The sequence below is a fragment of the Plectropomus leopardus genome, chromosome 18, assembly GCF_026936395.1.
Source record: "Plectropomus leopardus strain MGB_pleo_1.0 chromosome 18, ASM2693639v1, whole genome shotgun sequence".
In the NCBI taxonomy this organism is placed as follows: domain Eukaryota; kingdom Metazoa; phylum Chordata; class Actinopteri; order Perciformes; family Serranidae; genus Plectropomus; species Plectropomus leopardus.
Window position 1 is genome coordinate 23,034,154 of NC_142193.1, and position 15,080 is coordinate 23,049,233.

At 39.5% G+C, this 15,080-nt stretch overlaps 1 protein-coding gene across 4 annotated transcripts in view; it reads right to left on the reverse strand.

Moving 5' to 3' along the window:
- elfn2b (extracellular leucine-rich repeat and fibronectin type III domain containing 2b) overlaps positions 1 to 15,080 on the reverse strand; it is an 87,181-nt gene that overhangs the window by 11,417 nt on the left and 60,684 nt on the right. For 3 of the 4 annotated variants that reach the window (XM_088069216.1, XM_088069214.1, XM_042505549.2), the window contains one exon: positions 37 to 728. In XM_088069216.1, the coding sequence (XP_087925342.1) occupies positions 37 to 378 (342 nt within the window). In that variant the 5' untranslated portion in view covers positions 379 to 728. Of the gene's footprint in view, positions 1 to 36; positions 729 to 13,944; positions 13,995 to 15,080 lie in introns of all 4 variants that reach the window. The other variant, XM_088069215.1, reaches the window with a different exon arrangement.

Here is a 15,080-nt window from a genome sequence, read left to right on the forward strand (position 1 = left end):
TAAACTAAAAGCTTTTATCATTCATTCCCCCTTCACCTGTAAGTTGGCTTGTCCTGCAAAGGCTCCATCTTCAATATAGCTGATTTCATTCTTGGTGAGGTTGAGGTCAGTCAAGTTGGTGAAGCGGTACATAGAGCTGAAGAGCACAGCTTTCAGCTTGTTCTCATTCAATCTCAAGTCATGGACGGTGTTGTTGATGTGCTGGGGGATAGTCTCATACGGTGGCTGGTTTTGACTGCAGATAGCCAGCCACACATATCCTTTGTCGCCCTCAATGAGCCAGCAGTCTCCATTGACCGTGTGGGGAAAGTGAGAGAAGAATAGGAGGGTGGGAAGAATAAGAAAAAGGAGAGTGGAGGTGGTAGAGGCACCCTGCATGATGCCGATGAAAAGAAAAGAGAAAGAAAGAGGGGAAGCTAGAATTATTTAGGGGAAAAACGTAGGTGCAGGCAGGAGAGGAGGTTGTGTTTGCAGGAGAAAGGGAAGCAACAATGGTTGCGAGATAGGATTTCCGAGGAGGAAAAAGGGTCTGGGTTGGGTGCCGAAAAAGGGGTGAAGGCTTTACAATGCCAGTCACAGCTTTATGGTCATCATGGTGATTAGCAGGGGACCCATGTTATATCATATCTTGTTGGGCTGCAATGCGGGGTGTCACAGCTTGTCTTCATAGTCCCTTCTTTGGCTTCAGCTATGACTCTAACGGATAGATCCTTGGAATAATGGAGAATCTGTCAAAGAGAATACAAAAAAGAAACGAGAAAAAATGTGATATTGTGTGATAGATACAGTATGATATATAATGACAAAGACAAATTTGTATTACTTCCTCCTCAGATAATTTGTATTTTGCAATGTTATACATATATATTATATTGCCTGCATTTTGCCTGGATTGCCTACACTTTTTGTACAAATGCACTGAAGAATAAATGAAACAATCTTGAATCATGAATCTTAATAAATGATAAATGGATTCCAACTCCACCAAATTCCTATAACATTTCATCGTCTCAGAATAATCCTTTTCACGGCACCAGTAGGCATCCCAAAATCAGTCTCAATTTTCCTCAGGGCTTGTTTCTCACTTTTTTTTTTCTTCAGCTGGTGTTCTTTCTCATCATGTTAATATACGCATGCTGCATTGCCCAAACAGCTCCCCTTTTAGACTACTGCATCTGCACTTAGTCATCCCCCCCTTGGTCCCCCCACCTATTAGTGCTATGAGGTCATCAAGCTTTGGCCGATACCTGCGTACACGCACCTGCAAATCCCTCCTCAGTCCTCAGGGGAGGCTATCTTTTTTTAAACACGAAGTGCAGCATTAATCACCCAAATGTTGACAGCACATTGTCTCCACAGACATTCCTTGTTATGACACTATCCTGCCAAAACCTAAGCTCTCTATCCCATCTGCATGTCATTTGAATAGCAGTCAAGCGTTTACATAAGGAGAGGATTAGCTGCCTGTTGCATCATGACAGACATTGTCCTCTTGCCGGCTCAGCGGCTGGGAAAAACATACTTACAATTACACACACATAACACAAACCTCGGCCTTATACATACATGTGCATGCGTAGAAGTGAACATACGCATGTCCCCATTTAAGGTGTAGGCTCACAGGAAGAGTTAAACCTATCAAGATGGATTCTCAGCACATCGATGGTATGCTGTCTGATATTACAGTTTGTCTATCTATGTGCAGTGTTTTCTCATCTCACGTCTTTCATCCCACCTCTCCTCTGTTTTACATTCTCTCGATTTCCATCATCATTCCATGAAAACAACAAAGAGAACCTCACTCAGTTTCTCTGAGGAACAGGCCACATTTCTTCCTCGTGCTCCAAATTCAGACTTCTTTCTAATTCCGACAGAGAATTGAACTCGTTCCAGTCTATTCCGGTGCACGCTCCCCCCGGAGGTGCAGGCAGCGAATCAGGTCCATCCGCTTTTTTAATCTACTTATTACTACAGAAAACATGTGTGAAACGGCATATTATCATGTAGATCTATTGACCTTAGGCACCTGCTAGGTTACCTTTCTTCACTTATTTTGCAGTTGCAGAGCAAAAGAGATGTGTTTTTAAATATATTTGACTGATTCAAATAACAGATGGATATAAACACAAAGCTGCATCAAAATGTGTAAGATCTGCTCAGAGGTAAATAAAAAACAGATGTGAATGCACCAACAAATCACTATGGATGCACTTAGTTTCAATCGCTCTGCCCTCAACAATGGTCAGTAATCTATTTGATTTGATTGCAAATTTGTCCCTGAATACACAAAGAGGGCCACTTAGTCAACTTTGTGATAATCCATGGCACAACAAGTACCCCTGTCAGGGCTGCATATGCTTGGCTAAACAATTGGGCAAAGTATAAAATAGGTTGCTCACTTTTTAGTTGTTAAGGGCAGCTGTAGCAAAGATAGTATTGGTATGACACCCTGAGAGTCAAAGTGAAAAAAAAAACATGTTTGCAGACAACGTTGGCAAAAGTTTAAATTTTACCCTGGAGATATTGTATTACCAAGGAGATATCATCTCCTAGAAAGAAGACAACATCTCAGAGACAGGAGATACTATTTTGCAGTAGGAGATAAACTTAGGCATTGACCAAAATTGCCTGCAAAAACAAACCGAACCAAACCAAACCAAAACAAACACCTCTCCTCTCAAGACTTACATACAGTACATAAGCCTGAGCACCACAAATTGCAAAAATAAATAAATAGATACATAGGGGACTCGTGTGTCTGAAATCCTTACTCCAATACTTGCACATACTACCACCCCGTATTATAGATATTCAAATGTTGTGCTAGATAGATAGATAGATAGATAGATAGTTAGATAGATAGCTAGCTAGATAGATAGAGCGATGCATCAATAGATTGATAGAGAACAGACAGACAGACTTTATTGTCACCACCTTTGTGGAAATTTGTCTTTGGCTTTGCTCAACAACAGCAAAGGTACATACAAACACATAACACAATACACCATTAAAATGCACAATAAACAAGATATAACAGAGAAAAGAGGCAGGTAGGAGCTTTAAATTATGTAAAAAATAAAAGAGAGCACATTTTTCAAAATAGTACTACTCCAGAATACAATCACAATACTATTCTTGTAGTAGCCTCTACGCAGCCCTGCACACATGCATGTATCAGGACATTCCCTTGAAATTGATTGTCTTGCTTTCTCTCTGCTGTCTGAGGCTTATCCCCTCGACATGAGACGTGATCTCATTTGGTGCTCCACATAGCGAAACCCAGAGGGTTCACATGAGGGAGACAGGAAGCACAGTAGGTCTGTATGTGTGCGTGTTAAGGGACATGATTACATAATTAGGAATATGGGACATGAAGAATACCTGTCTCAAAGGGACAGAACATGACTCATAACACTGATCCATTTGTAACTATGAAAATGTAGGACAGATCAAACTTTTTTCCTTTGCTGCAGCCGACTGGTGCTGCACATTGTAAGATTTGCACACATTCAAATTAGGAGAAAATTTTGTCTTATTGTGTCCATGCAAGTTCACAATTCAATATTTTTGACAACACAATGTGTTTGTAAGCAAACTGTTTTTGTTTTGTTTTGTTTCTAAAATATCTACTGGTAAAACATTTTAACATCTCAATTTGACAGTAAGCTCCATTATCCACATTATACAGCTCCATGGCACTTATTTTTTACTTGCAGTTCTGGAGCAAAAAAACCCCAAAAAAAGTAACAGGTGAACAGGTGGTACAGCGGTAGCTGCAGGTGTCTGACTGTCCTATTTCCACCTTTTCCAGAAATACTGTACATCTGATAACACAAATCCTCCTTTTTCACAAGCCTCATCTTCTAATTGAATTACTGCCAAGGCACCACAAAGAGGATACAACTGGAGTAACTAATTATTGATACAACTGGAGTTAATTAAATATTGAACATCCTTCATTGGCACACGTAAACCATTGACTGTAAGTAGGACTTGTAAGCTAGCACTCCAAGGAAGTCCAAGTGCTATCTGCTATCATAACAGTACATCTGTACACTTCAGCTAAAGATACAGAAGAACGAGTAAAGAGAGCATATTCCACTTGCAAGGCCCTTGTTCAAGCAAACGTGGTGACCCAAGAATGTATCAACAAAGTATTTCGCTACTATTCAGCCTCTTATTAGAAACACTGCACTTAAGCCAAAACTTAGCTCTAATTCCCAAACATTATGATGGAGCTGTCTTCCATTTTCAAAACAAGGTTTTTGAGGAAAAACACTGTGAAAGACAAGATTTTTGAAGCCATGCTGTATAAATGCACGCACGCGCACACACACACACACACACACACACACACACACACACACACACACACACACACACACACACACACACACACACAGAGCTACATCCTAAAAAGCGCTCTACAGTGTGACCCTATATTTTTATTTTGGGGGGTACTCCAAGTCCTGCAGCAGCTGTCCTTTTCTTTCCCCTCCTACCCAGGTTCAGAAAGATACCCACTGTGGGTGGGTATGCTTGTGTGGTTCTGTTTGTGTGCTACCACTTATTTATAGTGTCCATTACATATAAATCTGTGCATGAAGAGCTGGAAAGAGAAGCAACCCAGTTGTTCGAAGAAATGCTGGCATTGTACGTTGTACGTGCAAACCACAGGTATGTAAAATTTGTACATAATTACATGGCAAATATGTTGAAACTACATTTCTTCACATTTGAACAACACTGAGGTTAACATGTGCTCATATTTAGTCACCAAAACCTCTTGGTTATGGTCAGGAAAAAATCAGGTTTTTGCTTAAAATGCCATCCCTTTAGATACATTGATATGATACGTATAAAACATACAAATGTCACATATCTGTGGTTTGCGGAATCATACAATGTACAATTTCTTCTGGCTACTAGAAAAGCAGCAGAGTATTGAGCTACTTGATGATGTTGTGGTTACAGATGGTAGATAGCAGGGATTAGATAAAGTGAGTTACACACCCCATCGTGACACATTTGCACAACAGTTACCATAGTGACCTGAGTTTTTTCCCAAATCAATGTAGCAAATGAAAAATCAGATTCATTCAGGAATATGACATCAGCCTAAGGTCACTCTGAGGGGGTGTCAATTCAAATCACCTTTTTTTTTTTTTTTTACATCATTTCACTGAAGAATGGAGCAACATTTTTGGCTTTGCAAGAGACCCACCCTAAGAATAGATCGGTTTAAATAACTGTACATCCAAACATCCCCATGCTGCTTATTTCTTTTCTTCCTTTTGTGTTACCTTTGCTTAAAACCCACATTTGAATGGCGAGGCACACCCACTTTAAATCATTTTATTTATTTTTTAAGTCTGTCTGAGGTCCTCTGACTCATGGTGATTCAAATCAATTCAACACTATGATTATAAAACTGTGAAGGGTTTGCATGTTTACATATTTGAAGAAAAATCTCCTTTCAGGCACTGTTGCGGAATAGTTTCTGTGATTTATAGCATTTAATTTTGTGTGTTTTCTGTAAAACTACTCTGGGAATGGTTGCTCTAAATGTTATGGCAGATCACACTCTGTACATACATAAACATCCAACTGCAGTCAGTTCCAGGGTCAAAAGAGAGTAATAGCTGTAAAATAAGTTGTTGACAGTCACAATCCTCAGCACTTGACAAAATCATTAGGGTACTGGTGTTGATCAACAACTACATCAAACTTAAATAGCTATTTGTTGTCATTTTATCCAATAAAACTGACAAAGCTTATGTGATGTGCTTAAGATTGCCTGGCAGCAACTTTCAATGTTAGCTGCTGGAGTTCCTAAATGATTTCAATTACTCGCTTGCTCCAGTTTAGCAACAGGTAATAAACTACTATGTCCTTCATTTGTTTCTGCTTCTTTTAAGTAATTCAAGGCCTTTTATGTATTTTTTATTGGAACAAAAACCACTAACAACAAAAAGCTAGAATGTTGTAGCTTCCATCGCCTGGGGAAATGTCACTGTGCTGTGTGAAGCGCAATTAAAACAGTAATTCACATTATCCAAAGAACATATAGAAATATGTGAAGTTTATCTGTGTGTGGCGTTCTACAAATTATCTTTGTCATTATATCATACAATTCAAAACAAGTGTAGAAGCTCCATTGTAATTAAGTCCGCAATTTAGCAACACTTCTAAACCAAACTACACGAAACAACTGTTTACTCCCACAACATAAGCTTCTCCATGGATGAATATTATTATGATAATGTAATCAGTAATAATGTACATGTTTTAAAATGTCATTACTTTATTAATGAGTATTTCTTCCTCAGCATCACCACAAAGCTTCTTTCAGAGGCAGTGCTCCTCTTAACGCCCAGGATGCACCTAGAAGGCAGGAGGTGCTCGTCCGCTTGCGTAATGAGCTGCTGCCTGAGTAAATCAGACGCTAATTACACACAGATTGTGAGCACAAATTGAATGAAAGCCGCACTGCAAATTTGCCCCGCACTTTCATGTGCATAAATCCGCCTCTCTTTGTTTTGCCATGGCAGTTCAACGGGTGCATATACAATCTGCAGGTGAGACAATTCAAAATGACAGTGTCATATGCAGCAAACAGCACAAGGGGGCCCTGGTAAATACATTTACATTTGCACTGACACTGGCTCAGCTCCAAGAGTCATGATGGTAATAGAAGAGATATGGATCCTCTCCAATTCCAACACCTGTCACAGTCAATGTTCACTGAATGCTATTAGAATTCAGGGTTTCATCACTGTGGCTAATGAACCGGAAGAGACACACTGATTTGATGTGAATGCCAACAACATCCTATTCTGTTAGCATAGGCTTAATTGCCACTGTCAATCATAAGTGTGCTTCCATGGCAACAGTAAGGATCAATAGGAGCACGTACATTGAGTAACCCAGATTCACTATCACATGAGGAGAACGTCTGATAAAGTGTGGTATATAGCCTGTGTGTGTGTGTGTGTATTCACTGTGACCAGTTACTGGCATTTGCAAGATGCTTGTCACAAACAACCCCCACAGACAAGGATCTTCTAAAACTCCTTGTCCTGTCTGCACTTGTTTTTCACTCTTTATCTTTCTCCTCCAAGGTCTCTCAAGATCTCTCCACTCTCCTGCTCCCTCTTTTTGTCTCTCGACTCCTCTAATCCCCCCCCACAAGCCCTGATATTTGTTCCTGTCTCTTAATTTCCCCTCAGTTTGTCTCTTTTTCACCTCTCCCCGTATCGCTCTTTTTCCATCTGCCTGCGCTGTTGTTGTGCTTCCTCCTCGTCCAGGGCCAGTTCCCTGGAGTACAGTCAGTGTGGTGCGGAGATGTTGGGTCTGTGAGCAAAACACTCTTTCCTCTCCACTTCACACAGGGCTTAGAGATGAGACAAACACAACTACAGACAGATGAGGCTCCTTTGAGAGCTTCACCGTGTGTGTACGTGTGAGTGGAACAGATCATTCCTCAGTGGCCATGAGAGGAACCTGCTAAAAGCAGCGGTTCTACTTTGTTAAGCACCACTGAACAAAATGCTGCTTGTTCACTCGCAGGGTTTATTCTGTTTTTTTAAAAGTGTGTCTTCATATGCAATATATGCATACACACCTTTTTACAATGATTGTACATATAAATTAATGTTTGGACCATCTGTCTTGTATTCCTATATCTTGAGAAGCTATTGTTGCTCAAGTAGGATAGAAAATTGTCAGGACATATAAATAAATGAGGAAGATGAGAAAGGAAAGGCAGAAAGAGAGGAGCTAGGGAGAAGAGAGGGAGAGGGCAGTGGGAGAGACAGCAAGAGACAGAGCCGATGAGACGCTGCGTTTGATCTCTGATTCCTCCACAATCTTATTTTTCACAGCTGCAAAGAACAGAGACAAAGTCGCAGACGCTGAAACACAAATCACCTTGGATGCACTGTATTATTATGAGGATGATCCAGGCTGCAAAAAAAGCCCAACTTTGGAGAGTGAGATAGCGGTACAAGCACACAGAGAGGGAAAAAAAGCAAAAAGGAATGAAAGGGATAGTAGAGGAAAGAGTGTTCTAACTACCTCTCTGAGGTTTGATCTATAATTCATACTTTATCGTCATGTGCGCCTTGAGACAATCTTTTCAACTTCCCTTTTTTTTTTAAACCTGTCTCACTTCTTCTCTGTCCTTGACCTTCTGTGTTTTTGTGTCTGTAACTGTTTGCCAATATTTGACTCTTAGACCACTGTCATCTGTGGCTGCTCATACATGGCATCATATCCATTTCTTGAATGCCTCACAGGAAGAAGTGATGCAATGGAGCATGACAGAAACGGGCCCGAAGGTCTGGGGCTAAATGGAGCGGAGCACCTAAGCCCCCAAACTGACCACTATTTCACCACCACAGTTTCTTTTCCAACCCCCAAATGAATGACTGGGCGCAAAGCCTGTGGACGTGATTGCATGGCGAGGTTTGGGCATGTGGAATGATGGGGGCGGTTGGAGAGTTTCTAGTAAAGAATTAGAGTAAATACCAACCCAGAGCTAGGGTTAAACCCAGAGAGAGTCAGGGGTTGAAACTCAAGAGCAGTTGTGGCAACCATGTGGAAAGAAGCAGATTGTTTTTTGCTAGAAGCTAGGGTAGGATTTGGGGAATAGCGGCGGAAAGAAGCAGGGCATGTGGCTTGGACCCAGGCAACACAGGAGCTGAGGGAAAACAGAAATTGGATGATGTGAACTACAAAGGGGAGTGGGATAACTTGGTGATTGGGGTCAGTGAAATGTCAGATTGCAGCCTGGACAATAATGCCACTGCAGGCTGAAGAAAAATCACGATCCTGTGGAAGAAAATTATAAAAAATGCTGCACAGTGCAAACATGTACATTAACATGCTTCATCAGGTGTGGGTTATGGTAAGGAAAGGCGATTCCAAAGTTTTCTTGCTGCCACTCAAGTTTAGCAGCAGGGGCGTGTCTAGGAAGTTTCCTGGGCTGGCACAGGCCAGTTTGAACTGTTAAATGAAAAAAAAAAGTTTGTTTTTAGTTGTAGTTTAGTCTTATACCTGAGAGGCAGCAATTTTCAAGAGCAATGTCTAGCCTGATTAATTTTACATTCAAATAAACTGATACAACTGTTCATACTGGGTTATTTATTTAAATTTTTTTGGCACTTTATACTTGCTACTGTACGATTGGCTTTTGGTGGAACAATGTCTATAATAAATATATTAGCTTTCTTTTACATTTGTGTGGTGTCACTCTGTTGTGCTGTGATTGGTAGGTCTATATTTCTTCTGAGCTAAACTATAAACAGCAATGTAAGACACTATAAAAGTACCAATAAAAGTGGGTATGGGTAGTGGAGTCAAAATTGATAAATTACACCTATGCCAACACCTGTGCCCGCAGCAACACTTGTACTTCATGCCCACTCTATATAAGTCAGTGCTGTACTTGGGACACCTCAATAAAAAAAGTCTGGGCACGCCACTGGACAGCACAGTGAATGTTTTCTTGAAGCAAAACTTCTAATCTTAAAATCAATGTGTCCAGATCCACAAAAATCAAAAACATTTAAAACTTACATAAAGGGCGTAGGTGCAACTCCAACACTGACAACATCTTATTGACAAAATACCGACATCTATACAAATAATTCGCCCATACTGCCACAACCATCCCCTGGTAGTAAAATCTACCACCAGCTACACTGTTTTTAAGTCCCTGTTGCCTCTGAGAGATGAGAGGTTCAGGAAGTCTAAAATGTTCAGACATGAGGTCGCTGAACAGAAATAGTTCCAAGAAAAACTTTCAACATGGGTGGACAATAGAAAAAGAAAAATCTGTCCAACTAGCTATAACAGTTTGACTTGAATGCACACAGATACTACCCCCCCCCCACAGTAAATCAGGTTATTAGATGCCAACATTAAGTGACAGAAAGGTCCACAATATAGCTCAATGTAATTTCAGTAAATAGATGTATGGGTGTATAGATAATCAACAAAAAGCAATAAGGGTAAGCAAAAGGGGTTTGAATTTAATGACCAATGCAAGATGTGTCAACAAAGCTACGAGATCAATAGACGATGAAAACTGAATGAGTAGAAAGAAATAAATCAATAGGAAACTCGATCAGCAAAACAAACAACAGCTGGCTGAGAAAGAGGGCGGGGCTTACATTACAGCTCTACATACCAGGTTGCAGCTAATGAAAATGAATGTATGAAGTAAAGCCCCAATCAGACAGGATTTATTTCTCCACGGGAGGTTGGGTGATTTCAATATTGCATGTGCTGATCAGTAATCCCATAAGAAGCACATATTGTGAGTGCTTTTTTCCCTCTATACCGTTGTATTAATTACAGTGTCAGTTTGTTGAGGGATGAACAGCCCCCTGGTGATAAGTGTAGCAGCATTTTTCTGCAGAATATTCTTGTGTATTACAACATTTTGACAATGGCTGACAAACCATCCTGTTAAGTAAGTAATGTGGTTGTTTAATATTCTGCTACCCAACTGGTTTGTTTGTACCCACCTTGTTTTTTTCTTTTTCTACAATGAAAAGTGAGCAAGTGAATTCATCTGTTTGTGTTGTGTGTGACAGAATTTTTTGCGAGGCTGCACTGACAGATTTTGTTGTTTCACTATTGTTTTTGTGTTTGCCCTGGAAAAAAAATAACATTTATAAAAATGTATGAATTTACTCTGCAAAATGCATATGTTAAAGGAGATGCAGAATAAAATAAAATTTAGAGAAAAAATACAGGGCTTGCTGTAGCTCTGAGCAATATATCCTCATACAACATTAACTATGATATTTTGCAAAAATGCATATTGCATATTTTGTGGAAAGCTGTTTACAGAAAGTTCCATACATAATGTCAAGTTGCTCAGGTTAGGTTTAAGGAAGTAAAGGTACTTTGGTTGGGTTTAGGAAAATAAACATGGCTGGACATCTTTAAGTTTAGGCAAGTAAATTTATGTAGCTTAAGGTTAGACATGTAAAGTTACGTAGGTTAGGTTTAGGCAAGACGAGTTACTTTGGTTAGGTTTAGGAAAAGAAACTTAGTTTGGCTTTGCCATGTTCCATACTTAACGTAAAGTAACTTTCTTAAAGTAACATCACTATGTGCCTTAAAATAAGTCAAAGTTCACTTGGTTTGACTCAGGACACAAACACTGAGGTAAAGTCCTGTGTTGTTTCACCTAATCACCACCCCAACCTCCCTCTTTACACAGATTTTCTATCTTTGCAATCCTTCGTTCTCTAATCCTATCAGCGTATTGGTTACATAATCACAGTCTTCTGAATTACGTGGGAAATACACAAATTACTGAATCACGATTACCTGTGATATATATGTATATGAATTTCGCTGCATTACTTTATGTTGGTTTACGTCCAAACTATGCATGAGAACAGCCGGTTGTGAGCTCAACTAATAAAAAAAAAAATAGCCATTTATAACAAAATGTAAGTTTCTAGGTTGAATGTTTTGCTAGATATGAAAAAATGATTATTCTTCAAAGGGGAAAAAATAGCTCAGCAATGAAAGGAGGAGTGCATCTGCTTGTCCTTCATTCACGATGTGCTGTTAAAAATTTAAAAGAAACAATGCACCACTAATCACAAAATGTGCTGACTGCTAACAGCTGTTTCTAACATGTGTTTTATGTGCAGTAATACAGAGCCTTGGCGGTCTTTCATGGAAAGCAGGCATCATATACCTATTACAGTCTATTGATTTTCCTTTGCCTAGAATGTCCTGGAGGTATTTCATTTGCAAAACCTTAATGGATTCATGTTTAGTTGCATGAACTCTGACAAAAGCACTCAGAGTCTATTTAAACAATACCACTCTTACTCCACACACACACACACACACACACACACACACGCACACGCACGCACACACAAACACACATGAGAACACATGCATATATTGTGGGGGCTGCTGTGGGTTTCACTTTTACCGCTGCAAACATGCAAGACCACAAGTTAAGCTGCGCTCTCGATCAAAGCACAATACATTTGCCACTATCAATGCATCTGTTATCCTTCGACCTTCCCACTTAAACCAGTGCTGTCATAGCAACAATGTATCATTGCTAGAGGCACGAAAGCACAATCACTTCTCAATCAGAGAAGAGCATGGGAACCAACAATGCATAAAACATGGAGAAGGAAGAGGGGGAGAAACTGAGATATAGGGGCCAGATAGAGATATAAGTACATTTCAAGTCAGAAATGGAATAATGAAAAGAATGAGAATGGTATGGAGCACTAAAGCACCACAGGAGAGATGGATGCGTGCAAAGAGTAAATGGGGAATGGATAATAAACGGGGGACATGGGGTGTCAAGAGGAAGGATGAAGAATGACAGTGCTGGCAATGATGAATCAGCAGTAACCTGCATGCAGGGAATTGCTGTGCTCACAAAATAGCAGCTTCACAATCATATTCATATCTCTTTTTGTGGTGATTCTCACAGCCCAGAGATGGAGACAGTAATCATTTGGCACACAATTCTCCTTGGCAGACTCGATAAGGGAAGAATGGTTCAGCACTGCCATTGAGATGTGTGAATGCACTACTGGGCATAATGTTGTCAATAACCTTTGATATTAGATTTTGATTAGTTTTGCCTTCCCTGTGATAAACCGGCAACCTGTAGGGTTGACCAATATGTGCTGGGTTAAACCTGAGTTTCCCACAACCCAGAACAGGATTAGGAGTTTAGAAAGTGGATGGATGGAAGGACTATGATCAACTTTGTCTCCACAAATCAAAGAAGGCCTGGCATATCCTCATACAATGGTTCATATGATATCTAACTTGCACCCCTATCTGTTAGATCAGTCTCATGAAACAAATTTATGGATGGACAGTGTCACATTGCATACTTAATGTGAAGTTACATAGGTTAGGTTTAGGAAAAGATACATGGTTGGGCATCATCACAATATGTACTTAACATAAATTATAATTAGGTCAGGTTTAGGACAGTAAAGCTAGGAAGGTTATGTTTAGGAAAAAAACACTGTTGGGTGTCAACAGGTTAAATATTTGACTAAAAGTCATGTTTCTTAACATTAAACTACATAGACTGGGTTTAGGAGAAGAAACACGGTTGGGTGTTGTCACTTTACATACTCAACGCAAAGCTATGTTTTTAATGTAAGGTTACATATGTGAGGTTTAGGGACAAAATTGTGGTTGGGCATTGTAACATTATATACTAAATGTAAAGTTAGGTATGGTGAAGGATAATGTTAAGCAAAGTAAAGTTACATAGGTTAGGTTTAATAACAGAAACATTGGGCGTTGTCATGTTATATACTTAATGTGAAGTAACATTCTTAACGTAACATGACCTTCAAATAAGTAAAATTTCATTTGGTTTGACATAGGAGACAAACAGCCATCTCCTGGGGGAAAGTCATGTGTCAGTCTGACCCTTCTGCCACCCCAAACTGCCTGCTTATACAGACTGTCTTTTTTTTTTTATACCACATCCTTCTTTACAGCCATCACCACATTCGACTCGTAATCAAAGTCTTCATGTTCACATGGCTAACATACAAATTGCTGGCACATGATTTTGTGGGTTGCATACAAATTCTGGTGAATTACTTTTCCTGGGTATACATACAAACAGTGCATAAGAACAGCCTGTTCTGCCTAAAGGGAAATAAAAAGGTCACCAACTGTGTTAGTAATCAAATAAATCATACTGTATCTTGATTTTGTGGCTGACATGTGGCTGAATATGGCAGCTCATTGGAATGAACATAAAGGGTTATTTCTGGGTACAAGAAGATGCACTTTCTATGTGTATGTGTGTGTATTTCCATAAAGGCGGAACCACAAACCCACTCGGGAGAGTGATGTGCAGCGCTGACTATTTATGTGCAAGTCATAAATAATCTAGATGCCTAATCGCACCTTTCTATGTTGAGGAATTCCATCGGCAAGCCTGAAGGTAAACCACCATGCTAGGAGAAATTCAGAGAAGGAGAGAGAGGGAGAAAGAGCAGGTAAGCAGTTTGCACTTTCAAACAAATGGAAAAAAAGAGGATTTGCTTTGTTTCCAGAAGCTTAACAACCTTCCCCCTCGCTTTTGCACCACTTTGCAGATATGAATTATTGGGTTGACTTGTTTAGCTCAGCGGGTTAAAAATGTGACACTAACATTGCCAAGGTTTGAGTTTTGGAAAATGGGATGCTCTCAATGAACTTGAAAATCGCTTATACCAAATGGCACACTGTGGCATCACTTCATGTTATCTTCAAATTAAGAGGCAGAAGCGAATCAAAGAGCTGGTATCTCTTGTATCGTCTTACAACCCTTCTCCCTTCTCTGATCACTGGTTTATACTTAAGTCAGAGCCACTTATGCTTGGGAATTGAACATTCATCGCAAATGGTTTTACGGTTATATCCAGTGCAAAAGGCTCCACTCTGAAAGAATCCAAGCAGCAGCAAGGATTCTGCGGGGAGCACTAATCCCCTCGAATAATAAGCACATTCACTTTAGTATGCAGAATTCAGAGATTGCTGTAAACAGCTATCAGATCCCTGCAAAGTAAACAATATTTGAAAAGCTTTAACATGAAAAAGAAGGCGAAGGTTCGGGTGTTGGAAGGTGCTGCAGAAGCAAGGATAAGACGAGAGAATAAAGGGAACACCCAAAATCTGGACCAAAATGACACAGCGTTACAGCCATATTTAAGCTTGGATATTTATCACTTTATACACTGTAGCACCATGTTTACTTGGCTGCCTCTGTGTAGTTTTATGTACATGAATGTGTGCATAATTGTATGCAACTATGCAACAGTCTCCCAGTTTTTCTTATTCTTTTTTGGTAGTTTTCATTAAAATATAAAGAAAGACAACCTTTTGGTACAACATAAAACATTTTCATCATTAATCTTTTGTACCATTTGCAAATATGTATGTACAAACCAAAAGAAAAGGAAAAATACTAAACAGACTAAAAATAATACTAAAAAATACTAAAAAAATCCAAATTAAATAAATACATAGGTAAACAATGCAAAAAAAGAAAAAAAAAAGCC